The sequence below is a fragment of the Ambystoma mexicanum genome, chromosome 5q (genome assembly GCF_040938575.1).
Source record: "Ambystoma mexicanum isolate Mex_15411 chromosome 5q, UKY_AmexF1_1, whole genome shotgun sequence".
NCBI classification, from domain to species: domain Eukaryota; kingdom Metazoa; phylum Chordata; class Amphibia; order Caudata; family Ambystomatidae; genus Ambystoma; species Ambystoma mexicanum.
In genome coordinates, this window is record NC_090933.1 from 1,361,351,266 (window position 1) to 1,361,374,853 (window position 23,588).

At 44.8% G+C, this 23,588-nt stretch overlaps 1 protein-coding gene across 1 annotated transcript in view; it reads right to left on the minus strand.

The window, feature by feature from the left end:
- LOC138498427 (fish-egg lectin-like) overlaps positions 1–12,673 on the minus strand; it is a 118,149-nt gene extending 105,476 nt beyond the window's left edge. The window contains exon 1 of the mRNA XM_069622183.1: positions 12,532–12,673. Coding sequence (XP_069478284.1) covers positions 12,532–12,673 — 142 coding nt within the window. The remainder of the gene's footprint in view (positions 1–12,531) is intronic.
- Positions 12,674–23,588: the final 10,915 nt, after the last annotated feature.

The window sequence follows — 23,588 nt, forward strand, 5'->3', positions numbered from 1 at the left end:
CTGCCATTCTCAAAGGGGCAAGTGTGCAGTAGACATTGACCCTCTCAAAGTGGTAAGGGTGGAATAGAGACTGCATTCTCAAAGGGGCAAGTGTGCAGTAGACACTGTCACTCTCAAAGTGGTAAGGGTGGAGTAGAGACTGCCATTCTTAAAGGGGCAAGTGTTCAGTTGGCACTGTCACTATAAAAGTGGTAAGGGTGGAGTAGAGACTGCCAGTCACAAAGGGGCAAGTGTGGAGTTTACAGTGTCACTTTCAAAGTGGTAATGGTGGGGTAGAGACTGCCATTCTTAAAGGGGCATGTGTGCAGTAAACACTGTCACACTGTCCCTCTCAACGTGTTAAGGATGGCGTAGAGACTGCCACTCTCCAAGGGGCAACTGTGCAGTTTAGAATGTCACTCTCAAAGTGGTAAGGGTGGGTTCGATACTGCCATTCTTAAAGGGGCAAGTGTGCAGTAAACATTGTCACACTGTCACTCTCAAAGTGGTAATGGTGGAGTAGAGCCTGCCATTCTCAAAGGGGCAAGTGTGGAGTTTACAATGTCACTCTCAAAGTGGTAAGGGTGGAATAGAGAATGCCATTCTCAAAGGGGCAAGTGTGCAGTAGACACTGTCACTCTCAGAGTGGTAAGGGTGGAGTCGAGACTGACATTTTTAAAGGGGCATGTGTGCGATAAACACTGTCACACTATCCCTCTCAACGTGGTAAGGGTGGAGTAGAGCCTGCCATTTTCAAAGGGGCAAGTGTGCAGTTTACAATGTCACTCTCAAAGTGGTAAGGGTGGGTTCGATACTGCCATTCTTAAAGGGGCAAGTGTGCAGTAAACATTGTCACACTGTCACTCTCAAAGTGGCAAGGGTGGAGTAGAGACTGCCATTCTCAAAGGGGCAAGTGTGCAGTAAATACTGTCACTCTCAAAGTGGTAAGGGTGGAGTAGAGACTGCCATTCCTAAATGGGCAAGTGTGCAGTAATCACTGTCACAGTGTCACTCTCAAAGTGGGAAGCGTGGAGTAGGGAATGCCATTCTCAAAGGCGTAAGGCTGGAGTAGAGACTGCCCTCTTGAGATAAAGTTGAAGATGACTCCCCATTGAAAGTTCGGGCTATTAGTCGGCCTTAACGTACAGGTAGGAGGGACATTGCAAGTGAGGAGGGACACACAGATTGTGGGTGCTGTTTGGTTATTTACCCACCCACTGCCTGTCCCTGGCTACGCTAGTCCCTACGGCCATTGCCACCCACTGCCTGTCCCTGGCAATGCTAGTCCCTATGGCCAATGCCACCCACTGCCTGTCCCTGGCTATGCTAGTCCCTATGGCCATTGCCACCCACTGACCCCTGGCTATGCTAGTCCCTATGGCCATTGCCACCCACTGTCTACCCTGGCTATGCTAGTCCCTATGGCCATTGCCAACCACTACCTTCACCCCCTGCCATAAACACCTCATTCTGGAATCTGTCTGAGCTTCTTCTTCCTAGGGGGCTATTTCTAGTAGTCTGCTGGGAGTAAATGGTTTAATTATAGCTGTAAATGGCTAGTGGAGTAATAGAAATGTGGTAGCCAAGAGTGCCTTCAGCAGCTTGATTTATATTTCTTTCAAGCTCAAGTCCTTTTCAAACAAGCAACGCCAAAGCTCATGTGCAGACGCTTGGCCAATTAGAAGTCGCCACTGAAATCACAAGTTTTCCTTCCATTTTGGTGCACAATGATCCTCACTTTGTTCCTGGTCAGCTGTGTGTCCCTCAGGCTGCTCTATTCCCAGCAGAGACTGCAGTTGTCACCTCAGCTTTGAGCTTAGCCTCCCTCCCTATGACGTGTCCACCCAAAACCCCTCCTAATTTCCTCCCTGCATCTTCTCTTGCTCTGTGATGAGCCCCGGCCACTCACCTGCTGTACGAAGATACTGCTGTACATTGTGACCCTCAGACTATTGTTATGTTTTCAAGCATGTTTTGGTTCTTCCCTTGGAAAGGAATTCAGGCATGCCTTGAGCAATGAAGCCCACCTTTCCTTTGAAAGAGAACCACAGCCCAGAAATATTCCACAGTGGAGAATGGCGAGATGCAGAAAGATGCAGCCAGGCAAGAATGCTTTCTTTAGTCTCTGCAAAGCAGGTAGGGACACTCTCCTTTGGAGGCTGTGGAGTAGGGAGGCAGGGCTACATGTAGCGGTATAATGCTATAGGGAGTCCACTACCATATAATGCCACAACTCCACACAACTTCACACCTCCACAACCCACTCATCACTACCATTCTACATCATCACTGAACATTTCAACCATTCCTTTCTACATTGTCACTCCACACCATCACCACCAAAATGCCATCACCACCACACCCCTAAACCTCCACACCCCGATTTACCACTACCCACTCCACACTACCACCCCACACCACTACCCACAACCACTCTGCACCTCCATATCACTCCACACCACCACACCTCCAAATCACTCCATACCAGCATACCACCACCTCTACACCTCCACTCTACATCACTACTCTTAACCCCCTCTCCACACCGTCACTCCATACCTCCTTAACCACCACCTTCAACTCTTTATCTGCATACTGCCACACCCCTACACCTCCAAACCCCCAACCTCCATAACTACTACCACCACAGCAGCACCTCAAATCCACAATACATTATCACACCACACCACTCCACACTATTATGCACCACACCATTAATGACACTGTTCTAAATCACTACTCTACACCAACATTCTGTATCATCACCCCACTCCACCATACCCCCAAACCCTGCACCTCGCATTGTGATGCCTCTACACCTGCACTCCAGGCCACCACTGCACACCATCCCACTTCTCGCCACCACTCTATACCAACCACAACTCCACATCATCCCTGTACACCACCACTCTACACCACAACTTCACCACTTTACACCACCACAACCACCATACCCATAAACCTCCATACCACTACACACCACCAGGCTTCATACCGCCAATCCACACTACCAAACCACCACTACACACCACCACAATTTCACACCTCCTCCATATAACTCAGTCACCACACCACTGCACTCCTCTGTTCAACTCCAAACAACTCCCACATTCCACACCACTACTCAACATCGCACGTTTACACCACTTTCACTTTGCCCCACCATTATACACCTCCACTATACAACATCACTCCATGTCACCACTCCACACCACACTCTACACCAAAGGTGCAAACTACCCCAGTTCTCACACCATCACACCACCATTGCTTGAAATCCTGACACCTCCAGACTCCTAACCCCCAAACTCCTAAACACCACACCACATCCCCACATCACACCACCACTCTATATCGCACCACTGCACTATAACTCTACACCACCATTCTACAACCACCATGCTACATAACCACTCCACTCCTCCAGCACTCCACATCACCACAACCCAATCAGCACAGCCCACTCCACACCACAACCCTACATTATTACACAGACCACAGTACACCACCACCTCACTCCACACTAAGACCACATATTCCACACCACCACTCTATATCACTACTCTGCAAAATCATGCACCCTCATCCTTCGACATGCTACTCACTGCACCTTCAAATGCCTACAACCCCATTCAAGACCTCCACACCACCACGCCACGACTGCACAACAGCATATTACTCCAAAACTCACCACCACTCCACACTACCACACCATCATCTCACCTCCAAGCCCTCCACCTCTATCCCACATCCAGATTCTGCATTATCAATGCACATAAACACCATTGTTAGGGAGAATTCTCCAAAATGGCTAATTTCCCTTACCTACTGAGTCCCTCTCAGCAGCTTTGCTGGATTTCTAGGATACATTTTGTTCAACTGGTAAGAGTGAGAGCCTTTTTTCCCACTCTTACATGTGTTTTGCTGTGTGTGTTTAACATTTTTATGTTCATAGACTGTGGAGCCTCACCTACTCCATAGGTATCATCTTTTTACTGTGTGTTGCACAGCACCTTCAGTGCAGTGACAAAGGGTTGTATTTTTCAGACTTCCCAACTCCGACTCCATTTTCTGAGACTATCTACTATCTCTCAGAACATGTAAAGTTGCCATTGACTTTATTAGTCTTTTTAAACTCACAGACCATGTACAAACTATCTTACATAGAGTTCTGGAAAGGGTTAATACTTATCCCTTTTTGTCTGTTTCTCATGGAACATTGTTTCATTCCCTTTTCATTAAGACTTGTCTGGTGGCAATGGTAACTGTTAGGGAGAATTCTCATAAATGGCTGATTTCCCTTACCTAAAGAGTCCCCCAGCAGCTTTGCTGGATTTCTAGGATTTCTTTCTTTCACCTGGTAAGAGTGTGAGCCTTTTTTTCCCACTCTTACATGTGTTTTTCTGTTTGTATTTTCACTGTTTGTGTGATCTTGGACACTGGAGCATCACCTACTCCTTGTGCACCACTTTTTGTGTGTGTTACACAGCACCTTCAGTGCAGTGACACAAGGTTGTCTTTGAGACTTCCCACTTACTCCATTTTTCTGGGGCTGAGGTTTTAAGGAGCACACCTTTTATTCGTTGTTTTGCTCTGCTGCTGGTTTCTTCCCTGGGTGGCGCAGGACCCTCCAGTCTTCCTACTTCGTGTCATTCCGACAGTCACTTCAGGAACCGTGAGCCTGCAGGAACCACCAGTAATGCCCGCCTCAGCTACAGCTCCCACTCCGTTTTAAGGTACTGTGCAAATCCGGTTGTCCGTTCCGTTCAACCGTTTTGAAAGTGCTTGAAATCTTTCTCCAATCCGAGGGCTTGTCCTTCTCTTCTCTTTGAACAAACTTTTCTACCAACCAACCTCGTCCGGAATCTGTGCCACGAAATTTACCGCAAACTACCCTGAACTGTGTGACTTTGGCCCTAAGCCATTTCTATCTGATCTCCTCACTGTAGTCTCACTTGTTCAATTGCCCTGAGTACTTACCTGTTGGTGTTACCTAACTTCTAATAACTTTGTATTTCCCTCCCTTTTAAATTGCTCGAGTGCCATTTTGCTCCCACTTCATTTTGTTAGCTTAACTTGTCTGGAATTTAAGGGAAGTGGTGTGGTGTATTTATGATTGTGATTTTTAACTTGCTGAGGATAGTGAGATGTTATACAACTGTTGAGTAAATACATACATATTATTTTACTTAGAAATCTTGAGTCAGTGTTTGTCTGAACCATAGTAATTGCTGTCCTTTGTGTAACTATTTGTACTGATCACTTACTCTTGAGATAAGTCTGGCTGCTCCGCTACTGCTACCACTATAACTGTGTAGTACCAAAGGTGAAATTGAACTGTCACTTGTAGTCTTAACTGTGTGTAGTGTTCCCAAAGGGTACTGCATATAGTTCTGCCTAACACTGGTGTACAGCAGTGAGGATAAAAGAGTGCTGCTATTACCTTGGATCAACTAACCACAAGGCTAACATCACTAAAAAGCAATATTAATCATGTCTGATATGGAAAGCCACAGACAGGAGACCCTCCTGAGTTACACTGCTGATTATTTAAGAAACATGTGTAAAGAAAGGAATCACTCTGCCAAGGGCAAAATTATTGAACTAGTTGAAAAGTTGTTAAAGAAACAAAGTCTAGGGAGTGGGTCTGAAATACCTGACTCTGGCAAATGTGAAAAGTATTGAGGATGATGCTATTTCTGATAATGATGAGTTAGAAGAGGATGATGTGTCTCTTAATGTAGGTCTCTCTGCTCCCTTGCCTGCTCAGCAATCTCAACCCTTGTCCACTGGGACCCCCACAGGTCCTACACTCAGTCCTGAATTCATTGCTCTAGAGAAAATTAGGCTTGACCTGGAATTCAAATGTTTAAATGCTCAAATGAACAAAAACACCAAGAACTTAAGCTCAGAGATTTGGAGTTGAACCATGAACTTGAAATGAAAAGATTGTCTCTCGAAAATACTTCTCTCCCAGAGTCTTCTCGGTCTTCCAGTCCTAAGAGACCCTGTATGCCTAAAGAAATGTGGGCATGTATGAGGTTAAGCTTGATATTTTAGATTGGTTGGTAATGTTTGAATATAACCATGGTATTCAAGGTCTCAAAGGGAATCAATTGCGTTCCTGTTTCTTCTCTAGGCTACCCACTGTTGCATCTGATGTAATGGAGTTGGGGGAGGTGGATAGGATGGATTATGAGTGTGTGAAGATAGCTTTAATTGCTAGATTCGGGAAGACCTCTTCCGGGTACCTTAAGAGGTTTAAGACCCTCAAAAAGCATGATGGTACCCCTTGGGCTACTTGGGTGAGTGAATGTTTGAAAAACTTAGATGGTTGGATTAAGGGTTACAGAGTACACACTTATGAGGAAATGAGAAATCTTCTTATGTTGGAGTCTATTTTGATGTCTGCTCTCCTGAACTCAGACAGCACTTGGCTAATTCTAAGGAGATAGATCCAAAGAAGCTAGCTAAGACTGCTGACTTATGGGTTGCCAACATGGCTACTCACAAGGATTCTGGGGCTAATCAGAAAAAGGATGAGGGGAACAGCCAAAGAAAGACAACACAGAGAATTCTAATACCTCCAATCTAAAAGAGGGCAACAAACAGCAACATAAGGGTAAACCACAAGGGAAACCAAATCAGGCTAGTGCACCATCTAGACCCAAACCCGATGGAGGTCAGAACAAACCCCCATTCATCAAAACATTTGGGAAATGTTATGTTTGTGTCAACTGACCGTGTGAAAGGGGATCCTAGATGTAAGGGTAAACCTTCAGGGGTCCACACTGTCTCCTTATCCTTCTCCCCAGAGGAAGAAGTACATATGGCAAGTGGAAACTTTCACTTACTGGCTGATGAACCCATGAGAGTGTCAGCCAGTGTTTCTTTAGTGTCCCGGGGCTTGTGGGAACAACATAATTTAGATGTCTATAATTCCCACCTACATAATACTAAAAGTATTATAAAGATAGTGTTCTTGTAAATGGTCAGGAAAACCCTTCCATCAGAGACACTGGAACCAGCATAACTGTGGTGGATGAATCATTTTTCAAGATGGAGAATGTTGCTAAGGCACCCAAACGCCTCACCAAGTAAGCTGGAGGCCCTGTGCAAATGCTTCCACAGTTACCAGCTCTCATCCAGTGTAATGATATGACTGTCAAGATACCTGTTAGTGTACAGAGTGAAGTGCCTGTGAGAGTCCTGTTGGGTAATGACCTTAAAACTCTTCGAGTTGTGTCAAGCACCCCCAGGCCTCCCAGTAAAAAGAAACACGAGCTCACAAGGTCTGCAAGGGAAATAACCTTGAGAGTCTCTCCAGAGGAGATGATGGAAGTAAATATCACTCCCACTCCACAGGAGTTGCTCACTGTCATTTCTAGAAAAACAGGCAAATGGAAACCCAAGACCTCTAGGAAAAAGTCAGACAGCACCCCTGTGCTACCAACAAGGACATCACTGAGTTTGTTCAAAATCACACCTGTGACTACTCCACCTGCTGAGGCAGAGTGTGAGGTGCAACCTTGTGTGGTTGAACCAGCATCTGAAGAGTCAGATCTGGAAGAAGACACTGTTTTAGTTGGAGATCTTGACCCTGTTGAACATCCTGAGCTGCAGTCTTTACTGGCAGAAGGTGGACTCAACAGGGCAGACTTTATCAAAGGACAGAGAGAGTGTCCTACTCTCGAAGGTCTTCGACAACAGGCTGCTAACCAACTTGATGGGCAAGAAGTTGGAAAGCACAGGTTAAGCTGGGAAGATGGCCTCTTCTACAGTGAACCAACTAAGTCTATCCCTGGGGACTGCAAAAGAATTGTAGTGCCCCTTGCTAACAGACTCCAATTCCATTCAGTTAGCCCATGAGATACCTTTGGCTGGTCACTTGAGTTTCAAAAAGACCAAGGAAAGGCTCTCTCGCTACTTCTATTGGCCTAAGATGGGTTCAAAAGTGGACAAATTCTGTAGGAGCTGTCACACTTGCCAAACCGCTGGAGTTTGGGGCGTGAACGAAGGCTTCTACCTCTACAAACTGGTGGGCGCAGACTGGGTCCAAACAGAGGGTAGGTACAGGATGATAAACGTGTTCATGCCATGATTGTAAGTTTACTTGTATTTGTATTTTTATTTAATTTATATAGCGATTGTTCGGCAAATCAGAAGAAATGTATATGTATTACTTATCTTTCCTATTGTTGTCATGTACATATATCTGTCTCATCTTACTATGTAACCCAGTAACCTTAAGCCTTGCATATTCTGTACTGTTCGCGCCCTGATACCCTTGGGTTTGGTGCGTATTATAAATTAATAAACAAACAAACAAGAGGAGAGCGAGGATCGAGAGAGAGCAGATAGAAGATAGGCTTTAAGGTTGGTCTGGAAGATACAGAGAGAGGAGGAGGAACGGATAGAGAGAGGGAGAGAAGTTCAATGCTTCGGGGCGAGGAGGAAAAAGGAATGTAAGCCAGAGGACACGCAGAGGGGTTTAAAGAATGTGGCAGGTACCCCTGGTGCCTCTCCCAGTGGTGGGAGTTCCTTTTGAAAGGGTGGGCATTGACATTGTCAGTCCCCTTGACCCTTCCACATCTTCAGGGAACAGGTTTATCCTGGTTGTAGTAGACCATGCTGCAAGATACCCAGAAGCTATACCTATGAGAACTGTTACTGCTCAGGCTGTGGCTAAGGCTCTACCTGGTATTTTCTCCAGAGTAGGGTTTTCTAAGGAAGTGATATCCGACGGGGGATCCAATTTTATGTCCCACTACATGCAAGCCATGTGTTAAAACTGTGGTGTCACTTACAATTTCTCTACAGCCTACCATCCACAGACAAATGGACTGGTAGAGAGGTTTAGTCATACTATGAAGAGCATGATAGGTGCTTTAGAAGAACCCATTAAGAAGAAGTGGGACCTTCTACTGCCATGCCTTCTCTTTGCATATAGAGAAGTCCCTCAGGAGGGAGTTGGCTAGAGTCCCTTTGGCCTTCTCTATGACCATCCAGTCAGAGGTCCATTGGCACTGATCAAGGAGGGGTTGGAGAGTGTTCCTTCCCCCAAGCCAGTCAGAGTGACTGACTATGTGATAGGTCTCTGGAGGAGAATGTCACACATGATGGCATAAGCAAGTGATACCTTGAAAGCAGATCAGGCTCTGGTCAAACATTGGCATGACCAGAAGGCCAACATGGTTGAGTTTACTCAAGACCAGCTTGTACTAGTTATGGTGCCAACAAGGCAGGGGGCCTTGCAGGACAAATGGATTGGACCCTTCAAGGTTGTGGGAAAACTTGGAGAGGTGAACTATTTGGTGGACTTAGGCAGACCTAAGGAGGCTCCCAGAGTCTTTCATACCAACCGTTTAAAGGCTTATGTCACGAGATCAGATGTAGGAGCTTTGCTTCTAGCTTCAGCTCAAGAGGAAGAGGAGAGTGAACCTCTACCTGACCTCCTCAGGGGCCAACCTTTAGATGAACAGGTAGAATGAGTTAATCTATCTTCTCAGCTGACTTCTGAACAACAGGAGGAGTGCAAAGTTCTGTTGAATCAGTTTGCCTCCCTGTTTTCTCTAGCACCAGGCTTGACCCCTTGGGGCCAGCATGATATTCTCACTGGTGACTGTTTGCCTGTCAAACACTCCCGTCCCCTGCACACCCTATTGTTGTAATGACAACTGAAACTCACATATTTTTATACATTAAAAAGTATTTTTATACATTAAAAAGTAAGCTTATAAAAATAATTTTGTATCGAAAACTTGAAAACATTTTTTTCTCATTGTTCTTGAATACAGTACACTTGACGCGTTTCGGGGGGGGGAACCTCCTTCAGAAGATGTTTACCAGTGTTTTCCTTCTTCAATGTCTCTAAAAGAATATAGTAAATAAATGTTTTTAGTAATCTTCACATTAATTCATATATCTCTGTCATGTCTGTGTAACTTCAAACATGTCATCACCTGGATGTGCCATTCATTAGTTCTAGCTTGCAGTTATGATGATTCCTTGTGTCATCATCGTGTACCATATGGGGTCAATCCTAAAGGAAACAAGAGAGACTGTATTCAGTCCCAACCGGTTGTAACTCAGTCATCAAAGAATCTAATTCATGATCAGAAATTGTACTTGTAATTACCTGTATGTCCAGGTTTTAACGTCCTTAATTCAATGCTGTAAGGACATATATGTTCATGTATGGTAAAGAGAGTATATAAAATACATCCACCTGGGGTGGTAACTCTGTATTAGTTCACCTGTAGATAAAAATAGGTTTCATTGTAACTAACCCAACTCAACTGAACAGTTCAGTGTTAATATGCACATTGGAAAATATCCTTCAATGTTAACAAATCTTACCATACAATCATGGTGATTCAACGTATGTAGACAATATTTCTATTTTCTGAATTCCATCTCTCATGGGTATATGCCTCTATCAACAACCTGAAAACATATTCAGAAGGATTTCTATAATATTACCGCAGGTGGTAACAACGTGCTTCAAAGCTTCATCAACCTTTCCTCTATACATAGTTAGGATGGCTTACCTGAAGGTGGACACTATCTCATGGACTCCGTATTTAAAGTGCCTAAAGTGGCGTTTTCAAAAATGGCCGCTATTCCTGTGCCCAATAGGTTCAATTCCTTAATGGGACGGTCCTCAAACAAGCTGAAATATCATTCAGATAAATAATGATATTAACTGGGGAGTCTTTATAGAGTTAGGATGCTCTGAATTGTAATAACACAGGTTATCCAGTATTTTAGTTCAATCTAGCTCACCTTAGGGGACATTCTTGCATGGGCTCCGTTTTTTTCGAAATTCAGAAAACGTGGCAGATTTCAAAATGGGCGTCTTTTTATTCCACGTAACGTGATGACGTCATCACGTGAATGCGTGATGACGTCGATTTGTTTACATTTTGCCGTGGTTTGTAGCCAAAAAGGATCCCATCCTAATATTGCTAACATTCTAGAAGATATGTCTATCTAATAGCAAAATGGCTTTTAAAACAGTAGGGTGTTGCTTTTAATGTGTAACACTGGCGTATACCTCTATTAATACCCGTTGTCAATGAAGTCTTAGACTATAAATCTGTTAATGAAATGGTACTTTCAAAAACCATGACCTCTCATCAAATATTGGGGCGTGGCCCATGATGAGTATTTTAGGGCATATAGCTTCTGTTTCCATAGGGTACCAGTGAAATCTTAAATCTCAATTAGATAAGCGAAATGGACAGTCTTCTCTCACTGTGTATATAATGTTAGAAACCTCAGTTCTATTAAGATTAACTTTTTGTGTATTTAAATCTTGGCAGTATCCAGTGATTGTAAGAATCCACAGCATGTTCACAATCTATTTTCATCTGTGACAGTATAATAAAACATTAACACAATATCAAGTTCAAATGCTCATTATCTAAACATAGCGTCAGATCGTGTAGGTGTACGTTGGAGCTGGAGCTATTGGTTTCTTAGAGGAAGGCACTCAGGTCGTACTCCTTGTTCATTTCATTAGGGGATAGGATGTTTAATTTCTCAATCCAGTACAGTTCCCTTTGGCTCATACGTTTGACATGATTACCCCCTCTTTACGATTTTTTGACCACTTCTAGGATGATAACTTTGAGTTGAGCTATGTTGTGTTTGTTTTGTGCAAAATGTCGTGCTACTGGTGATTTTATATTGTTAGTTTGTATGTTGCTCTTGTGCTCATTCCATCGTTCCTTAGCCTTTCTATTAGTTTGTCCCACATAGAAAATGCCACAAGGTCAACTTAGTCTGTATATAACAGACCTGGTGTCACATGTTGTGTAATCATTAATTTTGATCGTATAACCCTTGTCTGGGTGTCTCATATATCCCCCTTTCATAACGCTGTTACAATTACAACAGTTAAGACATGGGAATGTGCCTGTTTTCCTCTTTCTCAAGGTTTGTTGTTTATCAATTTGTGTTTGTTCTGCTTTGACTAACTGGTCTTTGAAATGTTTGCCTCCCTTATATGCAATAATGGGAGGGTTTGGGAATAATCTGTCTAATTGAGGATCCATTTTTATAATCCACCAGTTCCTTTTAATGATTCTTGTAATGTGGTGACTTTGTGCAGAATATCTCAGTGCGTAGAGAAAAGGAATATCTGTTGATTTGCTCTTGGTTGTAAGGTGATCACTCCTGGCAAGTTTATCAACTTAATCTTTAGCCTGCTCTACAATTTCTGATGGATATCCTCTCTTGTTATATTTATCCGTCATCAATAGATTTTCCTGCTGTAGTGTTTCTGTATCAGATGTTATTCTTTTTAATCGTAGAAATTGGCTGTATGGTAAATTATTCCTTGACCTGGATAATGACTCGAATAATGTAAAGAGTTGTTAACATCTGTGGGCTTATGGTAGATGTTAGTGATGATTTTGCCTTCTAATGCAATCTGTAATTCTACATCCAAAAAATGTAATTTAGGTCTTCCTACTTCCATGCTAAATTTGATCCGATTGTGTATACTGTTTATGAAGTTCAAAAATGTATTCAAATCCTCTTTAGTACCTCTCCAAATGATGAAAATGTCGTTGATATACCTCTTCCATTTTATAAGATTCTTCTCCCACTTGCTCTTGTTTAGAATTTTGTTGCCCTCAAGGTAGAACATAAAGAGGTTGGCGTATGCCAGGGCCATGGAGAAGCCCATGGACGTGTCCGAAGCTTGTACGTAGAATTGTGCTTTGTTCCTGAAGTAATTGTTGACAAGTATAATCTTACTTAATTCCAAAATAAAAGTTTTGTTAGCTTCACAATTATTCCTCAAAAGTGACCATTCGAGTGCCTCAAAACCGTCCTGATGCGGAATTGATGTATAAAGACTTTGTACGTCAAATTAATCTAGTGTATCGTCTTCTTTAATAGTTGTCAATGAGTTCAAATGGTTAATGAAATCTGTAGTATCTTTCAGGTAAGTATGGGTGCTTTGGACTATAGGCTGTAAGGCTTTATTCACGTAAGTTGCTAGAGGGTTGAAAATAATGTTTGTACCAGCTATTATGGGTCTCATTGGTGTCGTAATCAAATCCTTGTGGATTTTCAGCAATCCATAGAAGATTGGTTTAATTGGATAATCATTAGTTAGGAATGTCCTAGTTTTTTCAGAGATCCATTCATTTTCTAGTGCTTTGTCCAATACACCCTTCAGCATGTCAGTGATGTCTTTAATCAGATATTGGTCATTTTTTATGTATGTATTTTCATCTTCAAGTAGTTTGTTAATCTTTGTATCATAATATGTAGAGCCCATCAAAACAATTGCTCCCCCTTTGTCGGTGGGTTTCAAAGTCAGGCTGCGATCATCTGCTAAGTCTTTGATCATTTCAGTTTGTCTCCTCCTGATGTTATAATTCTTAGTTTTAGTGAAATGTACTCTTTTTAGATCCTTAAACATTTGTTCCTCAAACAATTTGATGGTTAAGTTATTCACTTGTGGATCAAAGTTATTCCTAGGTTTAATCTCTAGGTATTTATGTTCTTTCTGTGTAGTTTCAACTTCCATCTGTGTGTCAAAAGACACTTTAAGTCTCATCTTTCGTGCAAGTCTGTGGAGATTGATTTTCTCTTCCAGAAGGTTGGAGTTTTGAGTCAGTATAAATGATAGTCCCAAGTTTAGTGTGTCAAGTTGATCCTTTGTCAAATGCTTATTTGAGATATTTACCACTAGCTGTTTGGTTTGTTCCTTGCTCTTAAGTTTCTTGATGCCTCGTCTCTTTGTCTTTTTTCTAAAAAAGGAGTTGGTTGTGCGCTTGAGGTAGACGCTTCCTGAGAGGTGTGCAATGTTGTTGATTTGGGTTTGTTGTTCCAAATATTTGTTGTTTCTTCACCACTTGTAGGAATCTCACTACTGGGATCACTTGTTTCTTGTCCAGGTGTTTTCGGCTTATATGGTTGCCGTTTATTCAGGTCGGGTCTATTCTGAGAATAATGTTCTTGCTAGGTATAGACTATGTCTTGCTGATAGTCTATGTAATTTGCGGACTTTCCGTTGTTCTATGTCCTTCTTGAAGTTTTCTAAATTCTGATTGATCTCTTCAATGATGTTAGTTAATTCCTCCTTTGTTTTGAAGGTTGACAATTGTTCAGTTAGTTATTCTATTTCTTTGTCCAGTTTATTAACTGATTTTGACAGTTCTTCTATGGTCAGAAGAATTAAATCTAATGAGCACTTATTCAATATGTGCTCCCACCTCTTCACAAAGTTGGGGTCACCTGCTGTCCATACATTGTTTGATACATCCCAGTGTCAAGGTTGTTATTCTCCCCTGTACCCCACGAAGCATTTAAAAATACTAACTCTATTCAATTTAGGTGTGCTCTAGTCTAATTAGTTAGCAGATGTTTACCTGTCAAAAGCAGGGGTTACAGAATGTCAGAACATGTGAGATCCCACATTAAAGGAGGGGTCAACAAGATGCTTGATCTCTGGGTTATAGAGCCCTCTACAAGTCAAAGGTCTAGTCCAGTTGTTCTAGTACCAAAGGCAGGATCCAAGGAGTTGAGATTCTGTGTGGACTATAGAGATCTAAATGCAGTCCCTAAGACTGATGCCCATCCTTTACCAAGGACAGATGAACTGGTGGATAGACTTGGTTCAGCCAAGTGCCTCAGTACATTTGACATAATCTCAGTCTATTGGCAAATAGCACTGACAGACCATGCCAAGGAGAAAACTGCATTCACCACCCCAGCTCGCCTCTACCAGTTGAAGGTAATGCCTTTTGGACTAAAGAATGCACCTGTACATGCCAAAGGATGGTTAATCAAGTTCTGAATGGGATGGAGGACTTCTGCATGGCATCTTGGATGACAATGCAGTGTTCAGCCCTACATGGAAAGAACATATTGATCACCTGGTATATGTTTTGCAGGCTCTTGAGCAGGCCCATCTGACCATAAAGGCAAACAAATGTCAAATTGGTCAGAGTAAAGCGGTTTACCTTGGTCATGAGGTAGGAGGAGGTGAAATAAGGCCATTGGCCAGCAAAGTATAAGCTGTGAGAAACTGGGCCACCCCTACTACTCAAACCTAAGTTAGAGATTTCCTAGGGCTCACTGGGTACTACGGGAATGTCATTGAGAACTATGGGACCATAGCTTCTCCTTTGAATCTTATCTCCTCTCCAGAATTCGTAAAAAAGGTTAGATGGAATGAGGAGTGCACTCAAGACTTTGAACGCCTGAAAAAAGCCCTTTGTCAAGCTCCAGTCCTAAGAGCTCCTGATTATCACCAACCCTTTATTGTGCAGACAGATGCCTCCAATATAGGTATAGGTGCAGTCCTTAGTCAACTGGATGAGAATGGTAGGGAGCACCCCATTTGCTTCATCAGTAGGAAACTGAAGGAACCAGAAACAAGGGGGGCAACCATAGAGCATGAATGTTTTGCTATTGTGTGGAGTTTGAAGAAGTTTAGACCATACTTGTATGGATCTACTTTTGTGATTCAAACCGACCACCAACCCTTGAGATGGTTATTGCAAATGAAAGAGGAGAACCCAAAACTTCTGAGATGGTCAATCTGCCTACAGGGGTTTGATTTTACCATTGAGCACAGAGCAGGATGTCAACACCAAAATGCTGATGGTCTCGCTAGCATGTTTATAACTGACTAGAGGTAGAGATTCATCCAGGAGTAGATTAAATCCTCCTGTCCCTTAGTCTGGGGGGGCGAGTTTTAGGGAGAATTCTCATAAATGGCTGATTTCCCTTACCTAAAGAGTCCCCCCACAGCTCTGCTCGATTTCTAGGATGTATTTCTTTCACCTGGTAAGAGTGTGAGCCTTTTTTTCCACTCTTGCATGTGTTTCTCTGTGTGTATTTTAACTGTTTGTGTGATCTTGGGCACTGGAGCTTCGCCTACTCCATGCGTAACACTTTTTGTGTGTGTTACACAGCACCTTCAGTGCAGTGACACAGGGTTGTCTTTGAGACTTCCCACTGACTCCATTTTTCTGGGGTTGACTACTGTCCTCCAGAAACAGGTAAAGTTGCCATTAACTTTATATAGTTCAAACCACAGACCCAGTATGCCCCATCTTACATGGAGTATTGGAAAGAGTTAACTCTTATCCCTTTTTGTCTGTACCTCTTGGAGCCTTGTTTTGTTCCCTTAAGATTAAGACTTGGCTGGTGGCAGAGGTATCTACCCTAACTTTTCTACCGTGATTATCTTACATACACATGGTATTGTTCCAGGCTATTATATTAGCCTCAAACATAAACCTGCTTGCCCAAATACATTTTATTTTGGTTCCAGCTGGGTTTATTTGCACATTTCTTTTTGTTAAATTCTTTCTAGTGTTTTACTCTGCACACCAAACCGGGGATGACTCTTTTGTGTGCTGTCTTTTCGCAGGCTTCTGCAGAGAAGTCCTCCTTAAGGCTCCTGATAGCCTAGGTAGGCAGGATGTGAGGGAGGGTTCTTCAGACCCCTACCATGGGTTCCCTTGGTAACCCAAGTTGCACTCTTGTCTGATTGGCTAAGGGGACTGGCCTTTCCAGGCCAGCCACCCTGCTGTGTGATTGACAGCCAGGCTATATGAATGGCAGAAAACTGCATAAAAAGCAGGTCTCTGGCACTGGAAAGACAGAGTCGCCACTGGAACGAAAGAACCAATGAGAAACTGGAAGAAGAGGACCCCTACATTGACTGAACTGCCCGGTGAAGCCCTGCTGCAGGTCCGAATCTCCAAATTTGATGACAGAAAAGATCCTCCAGGAAACCTCTTCCCTTGAGCTGGTGGGACCAACCAGTTTGCCCAAACTATAAGCCAGGACCCCTCCTCTGGTCGAATTCGCTATACAGAGCTACAGTGGGCCAGATGGCCAAGAAGGTCAGAGCCTGCTTGGGTTTTAAGGAGAACACCTTTTATTCGTTGTTTTGCTCTGCTGCTGGTTTCTTCCCTGTGTGGCGCAGGACCCTCGAGTATTCCTACTTCGTGTCAGTCTGACAGTCGCTTCAGGAACTGTGAGCCTGTAGGAACCACCAGGAATGTCCGCCTCAGCTACAGCTTCCAGCCCGTTTTAAGGTTCTGTGCCAATCCGGTTGTCCCTTTCGTTCAACCACGGTGAAAGTGCTTGAAATCTTTCTCCAATCCGAGGGCTTGTCCTTCTCTTCTCTTTGAACTAATTTTTCTACCAATCAACCGTGTCTGGAATCTGTGCCACAAACTTTACCGCAAACTACCCTGAACTGTGTGATTTTGAGCAAAATACCTTTAACCAATTGACTTTGCCCTAAGCCTTTTCTTTCTGATCTCCTCACTGTAGTCTCTCTTGTTCAATTGCCCTGAGTACTTACCTGTTGGTGCTGCCTAATTTCTAATAACTTTGGTCCTCATTACACGGATGGCGGTAAGGGTTTACCGGTACCGGTATTTTACCAGTACCGGTAAATCCTTACCGCCTTACTACGAGGTCCCTTTGCGGGTTGGGGAATTTAACGCCTGCTTTTTGCAGGCGTTAAAAACCAACCCGCAAAGGGACCCAGGGAGCTAATTACGGTACCGCAATTTGCGGTACCGTAATTAGCGCCTTCCCCATTCCCATTATGCCCTATGGGGCAAAAATGGGAATGGGGAAGGGCAATGGTGGAAGGGGGAATTACCTCCCCGCCAACCTTGGAATGGGGCGGTAATTCCCCTTTCCGCCAAGGCGGTGCCAGTATTTTACCGGCATGAACCATGGCGCTAATAGCGCCATGGTTCTCCGCCATCCGTGTAATAAGGCCCTTTGTCTTTCCCTCCCTTTTAAATTGCTGGAGTGCCATTTTGCTCCCACTTCATTTTGTGAGCTTAACTTATCTGGAATTTGTGGTGTATTTATGATTGTGATTTTTAACTTGCTGAGAATAGTGAAATGTTATACAACTGTTGAGTAAATAAATATATATTCTTTTTCTTAGAAACCTTGAGTCAGTGTTTGCCTGAACCATAGGAATTGCTGTCCCTTGTGTAACTATTTGTACTGCTCACTTACTCTAGAGATAAGTCTGTCTGCTCTGGTACTGCTACCACTATAACTGTGTAGTACGGGCTTGTACCAAAGGTGAAATTGTACTGTCACTTGTAGTCTTAATTGTGTGTAGTGTTCCCAAAGGGTGCATATAGTTCTGCCTAACAGTAACTACCCTATTTTTCCTACAGCGGTTATTTTAAATAGACTTGGTATTATTTTAGGCTATCTTGGTAGCCTCGAACTTAAACCCGCTAGACAATATATGTTTTTATACGGTTCCGGATGGCTTTATTCGCCATTTCATTTTGTAAAAGTTTTTCCTGTGTTTATTCTGCACAACAAACCAGGTTTGGTTCCATTGTTCACCACCCTTTCGCAGACTTCTGCACTGAAGCCCTCCTTAGACACCTGAAAGTCTGAGGGGGACAGGAGGTGAGGGAGGGGTTTGAGACTCTCTGCACAGGGTCTCCTTGGAGACCCATGTTGCACTCTGGTATGATTGGCTGTGGTGACTGTCCTGGCGGGACACCCACCCGTGTGATTGATAGCCAGGCTGTGTGAATGGGAGAAAACTGCATTAAAATCAGGTCTCTGGGACTGGAGAGGCAGAGTCGCCACTGGATCCAGAGAACCAAAGAGAAGCTCACAGAAAAGGAACTCTCCACGACTTAACCTCCCGGTGAAGCCTGCTGCGGGTCCGAATCTTCAAACTTCAATGACAGGGAAGATCTGCAAGGAATCTTCTCCCCTTGAGCTGGTGGGATCAACCAGTTCACCAAACTGCAAGCCAGGCCATCCTTCTCTGGCCGAATTTGCTGTACAGAGCTACAGTGAACCGGATAGCCAGGAGGAAGAGACCCTGCTTGCACCTTTTATTTGTTGCTTTGCTCTGCTGCTGGTTTCTTCCCTGGGCAGTGCAGGACCCTCCAGTCTTCCTCCTTCTTGTCAGTCCGACAGTCACTTCAGGAACTGTGAGCCTGCAGGGCCTGACAGGAACGTCTGCCTCAGCTACAGCGTTCTTCTGCTTTAAATTTACTGTGCGCGTGAAATCTTTCGCCAATCTGAGGGCTTGTCCTTCTTCCTTCTTTAAAGTAACTTTTCGACTGACCAACTTCGTTCTGAACTCGTCTGGCAAAGACTTAACCGCGAACTACTCTGAAATGTGTGATCTTCTGCAAAGACTTTGGTCCATTGACTTTGGGCCAGGCCCCTTTAATTTGATTTCCTCACTGTAGTTCCTTTTCTAGATTGCCCTGCTACTTACTTGTTGGTGCTGCTCAATTTCTCTCTAACTTTGTCTTTCCCTCCCTTTTTAAATTGCTGGAGTGCCATTTTGCTCACACTTCATTTTGAGCCTAACTTGTTCAGAATCTATTGGGTGCGGTGTAGTGTATTAGTAACGTGATTTTTCTACTGCTCAATAATAGTGAAATGTTTAATAACCGATGTGTAAATAAATGTATATTCTTTTACTCAGAAACCTTGAGTCAGTGTTTGTTTGAATCATGGTAATTGCTGTCCTTTGTGTAACTATTGATACTGCCCACTTTGCTCTTGAGATAAGTCTGGCTGCTCAGCCATCGCTACCACTTTATTGTGTAGTACAGGCTTGTACCAAAGGTGAATTTGTACTGTCACTTGTAGTCCTAATTGTGTGTGGTGTTCCCAAAGGGTACTGCATATAATTCTGCATAACAAACATCCCACACAATTTAACTCCACCACACATCTACAACATTCCATGCCACCACACAAATACTCCAATTCCCTACACCTCCACTCTCCACCCACCAACCATCCACACCACACCACCACTAATAAATGAAAAATGCAATTCATAACTGCAAACTCTCAACATACTGGCTTTGCTAGTGCTTATTTTAATTCTAGTCTCTTCCTAAACTGATTTTCTAGTACTCGCATACGCAAAGCCACTGCCTCTCCATGTTTCTGGGTTCAGTCCTTGTGCCCCTTTTGCAATGCCTGCCTCTGCTGCCTCTCTGGGTGTCACAGCCGCTGCTCTTCTTTCACTGCACTCATTATGCACCTGTGCAGTCGGCTTCAGTCTATGCAATCTGGCACCTGTGCTGCTGATTGGCCTTCTACAGCTCAACCATAGAGCTGAACAGAGTATAGTGCGGCCTTGCCTGAGACAGAAGCAGAATAGAAATCAATCTTTCATTGATTCGGACTCCAAACTAATAAAGGCAAATTCATGCACACAGGTGAGGTCACTCCTTTAAATATGTGCTCCCCAGGTCCTTTTCCTCGGCTTCATTTCATCAGCACAATATAATGCTGGCACACCTGGCGAAAACAAAGCATGTACCACTGCACTTTCCATGCACTGAGCTAAACATGCACATTCCCAGGACGCAGTACACCAGACGGATTGGCTTCCGGGGTGTGGTGGGGGACTACAACTGAACTACGCAACGCTCCTGTATCAGTTCTTCAAGTGGTGGAGCATCCCCATCACTCTTGTATCAGTACTTCAAGTGGTTGAGCATACCCATCACTCCTGTATCAGTGTTTCAAGTGACGGGCAGCTCCATCACTCCTGTATCAGTGCTTCAATTGACATGGTGTCCCCATCACTCCTGTATCAGTGCTTCAAGTGGTGGGGTGTCCTCATCACTCATGTATCAGTGCTTCAAGTGGTCGGGTGTCCCCATCACTCCTGTAACAGTGTTTCAAGTGGTGGGGCATCCCCATCACTCCTGTATCAGTTTTTCTAATGGCGGTCGTCCTCATCACTCCTGTATCAGTGTTCCCAGTGGCGGGGGTCCTCCTCACTCCTTTATCAGTGTTTCCAGTGGCGGGGCGTCCTCATCACTCCTGTATCAGTGTTTCAAGTGGCGGGACATTCTCATGACTCCTGTATCAGTGCTTCAAGTGACGGGGCGTCCCCATCACTCCTGTATAAGTGCTTCAAGTGACGGGGCGTCCCCATCACTCCTGTATCAGTGCTACAAGTGGTGGGCATCCCCATCACTCCTGTATCAGTGTTTCCTGTATCAGTGGCGGGCATCCTCCTCCCTCTTGTGTCAGTACTTCAAGTGATGGTGTGTCCTCCTCACTCCTGTATCAGTGCTTCAAGTGGTGGGGTGTCCCCATCCTCCTGTATCAGTGTTTCCAGTACGGGGTGTCCTCATGACTCCTGCATCAGGGTTTCCAGTGGCAGGCCTCCTCCTCACTCCTGTATCAGTACTTCAAGTGGTGGTGTGTCCTCATCACTCCTGTATCAGTGCTTCAAGTGGTGCGGTGTCCCCATCACTCCTGTATCAGTGCTTCAAGTAGTAGGGTGTCCACATCACTCCTGTATCAGTGCCCAAGTGGAGGGGCATCCCCATCACTCCTGTAACAGTGTTTCCAGTGGCGGGCATCCTCATCACTCCTGTATCAGTGTTTCCAGTGGCAGGGCATCCCCATCACTCCTGTATCACTGTTTCCAGTGGAGGGGCATCCCCCTCACTATTATATCAGTGTTTCAAGTGGTGGGGCGTCCCCATCTCTCCTGTATCAGTGCCCAAGTGGTTTGGCATCCCCATCACTCCTGTATCAGTGTTTCAAGTGGTGGGGTGTCCCCATCACTGCTGAGTCAGTGTTTCCAGTGGCGAACGTTCTCATCACTCCTGTAGCAGTGTTTACAGTGGTGGGGCGTCCCCATCACTCCTGTATCAGTGTTTCCATTTGCGGGGGTCCTCATCACTCCTGTATCAGTGTTTCTAGTGGCTGGGCATCCTCATCATTCCTGTATCAGTGCTTCCAGTGACGAGCGTCCCTAGCACTCCTGTATCCGTCCTTCAAGTGGTGGGGCATCCCCATCACTCCTGTATCACTGTTTCCAGTGGCGGGGCATCCTCATCACTATTATATCAGTGTTTCAAGTGGTGGGGCATCCTCCTCACTCCTGTATCAGTACTTCAAGTGGTGGGGTGTCCTCATCACTCCTGTATCAGTGCTTCAAGTGAGGGTGCGCCCCCATCACTCCCGTATCAGTGCTTCAAGTGACGGGGTGTCTCCATTACTCCTATTTCAGTGCTTCAATTGACAGGGCGTCCCCATCACTCCTGTATTAGTGCTTCAAGTGGCAGGGCATCTTCATCACTCCTGAATCAGTGTTTCCATTTGCAGGGGTCCTCATCACTCCTGTATCAGTGTTTCCAGTGGCGGGCATCCTCATCACTCCTGTATCACTGTTTCCAGTGGTGGGGTGTCCCCATCACTCCTGTATCAGTGTTTCCAGTGGTGGGCGTCCCCATCACTCCTGTATCAGTGTTTCCAGTGGCGGGCATCCTCATCACTCCTGTGTCAGTGTTTCCAGTGGTGGGGCATCCTCCTCACTCCTGTATCAGTACTTAAAGTGATGGTGCACCCCCATCACTCCCGTATCAGTTCTTCAAGTGACAGGGTGTCTCCATCACTCCTATTTCAGTGCTTCAATTGACGGGGCGTCCCCATCACTCCTGTATAAGTGCTTCAAGTGGTGGGGCGCACCATCACTCCTGTATCTGTACTTCAAGTGGTAGGGCTTCCCCATCACTGCTGTATCAGTGCCCAAATGGTGGGGTATCCCCATCACTCCTGTATCAGTGTTTCCAGTGGCGGGCGTCCTCATCACTCATGTATCAGTGCTTCAAGTGGTGGGGCATCCCCATCACTCCTGTATCAGTGCCCAAGTGGTTGGGCATCCCCATCACTCCTGTATCAGTGTTTCAAGTGGTGGGGTGTCCTCATCACTCCTGCATCAGTGTTTCCAGTTCTGGGGCGTCCCCATCACTCCTGTATCAGTGTTTCGAGTTGTGGGGGTCCTCATCACTCCTATATTAGTGCTTCAAGTGACGGGCATCCCCAGCACTCCATACAGGATCAGTGCTTCAAGTGGTGGGGGTCCTCATCACTCCTGTATCAGTGCCTCAAGTGGTGGGGCATTCCCATCACTCCTGTATCAGTGTTTCCAGTGGCGGGCATCCTCATCACTCCTGTATCAGTGTTTCCAGTGGCGGGGCATCCTCATCACTCCTATATCAGTGTTTTAAGTGGCGGGGGTCCTCATCACTCCTGTATCATTGCTTCAAGTAGCGGGGGGCCTCATCACTCCTGTATCATTGCTTCAAGTGGCGGGGGTCCTTATCACTCCTATATCAGTGTCTCCGGTGGCGGGGCGTCCTCATCACTCCTATATCAGTGTTTCATTTGGCAGGGCATCAATCATCACTCCTGTATCAGTGCTTCAAGTGACGGGGCGTCCCCATCACTCCTGTATCAGTGCTTCAGTGGTGGGGCATCCCCATCACTCCTGTATCAGTGCTTCAAGTGGTGGGTGTCCTCATCACACCTGTATCAGTGTTTCCAGTGGTGGGTGTCCTCATCAGACCTGTATCAGTGTTTCCAGTGCCGGCCTCCTCCTCACTCCTATATCAGTGCTTCAGTGGTGGGGCATCCCCATCACTACTGTATCAGTGTTTCCAGTGGCGGGTGTCCACATCACACCTGTATCAGTGTTTCCAGTGGTGGGATATCCTCATCACTCCTGTATCAGTGTTTCCAGTGGTGGGCGTCCTCATCACTCCTGTATCAGTGTTTCAAGTGGCAGGGCATCC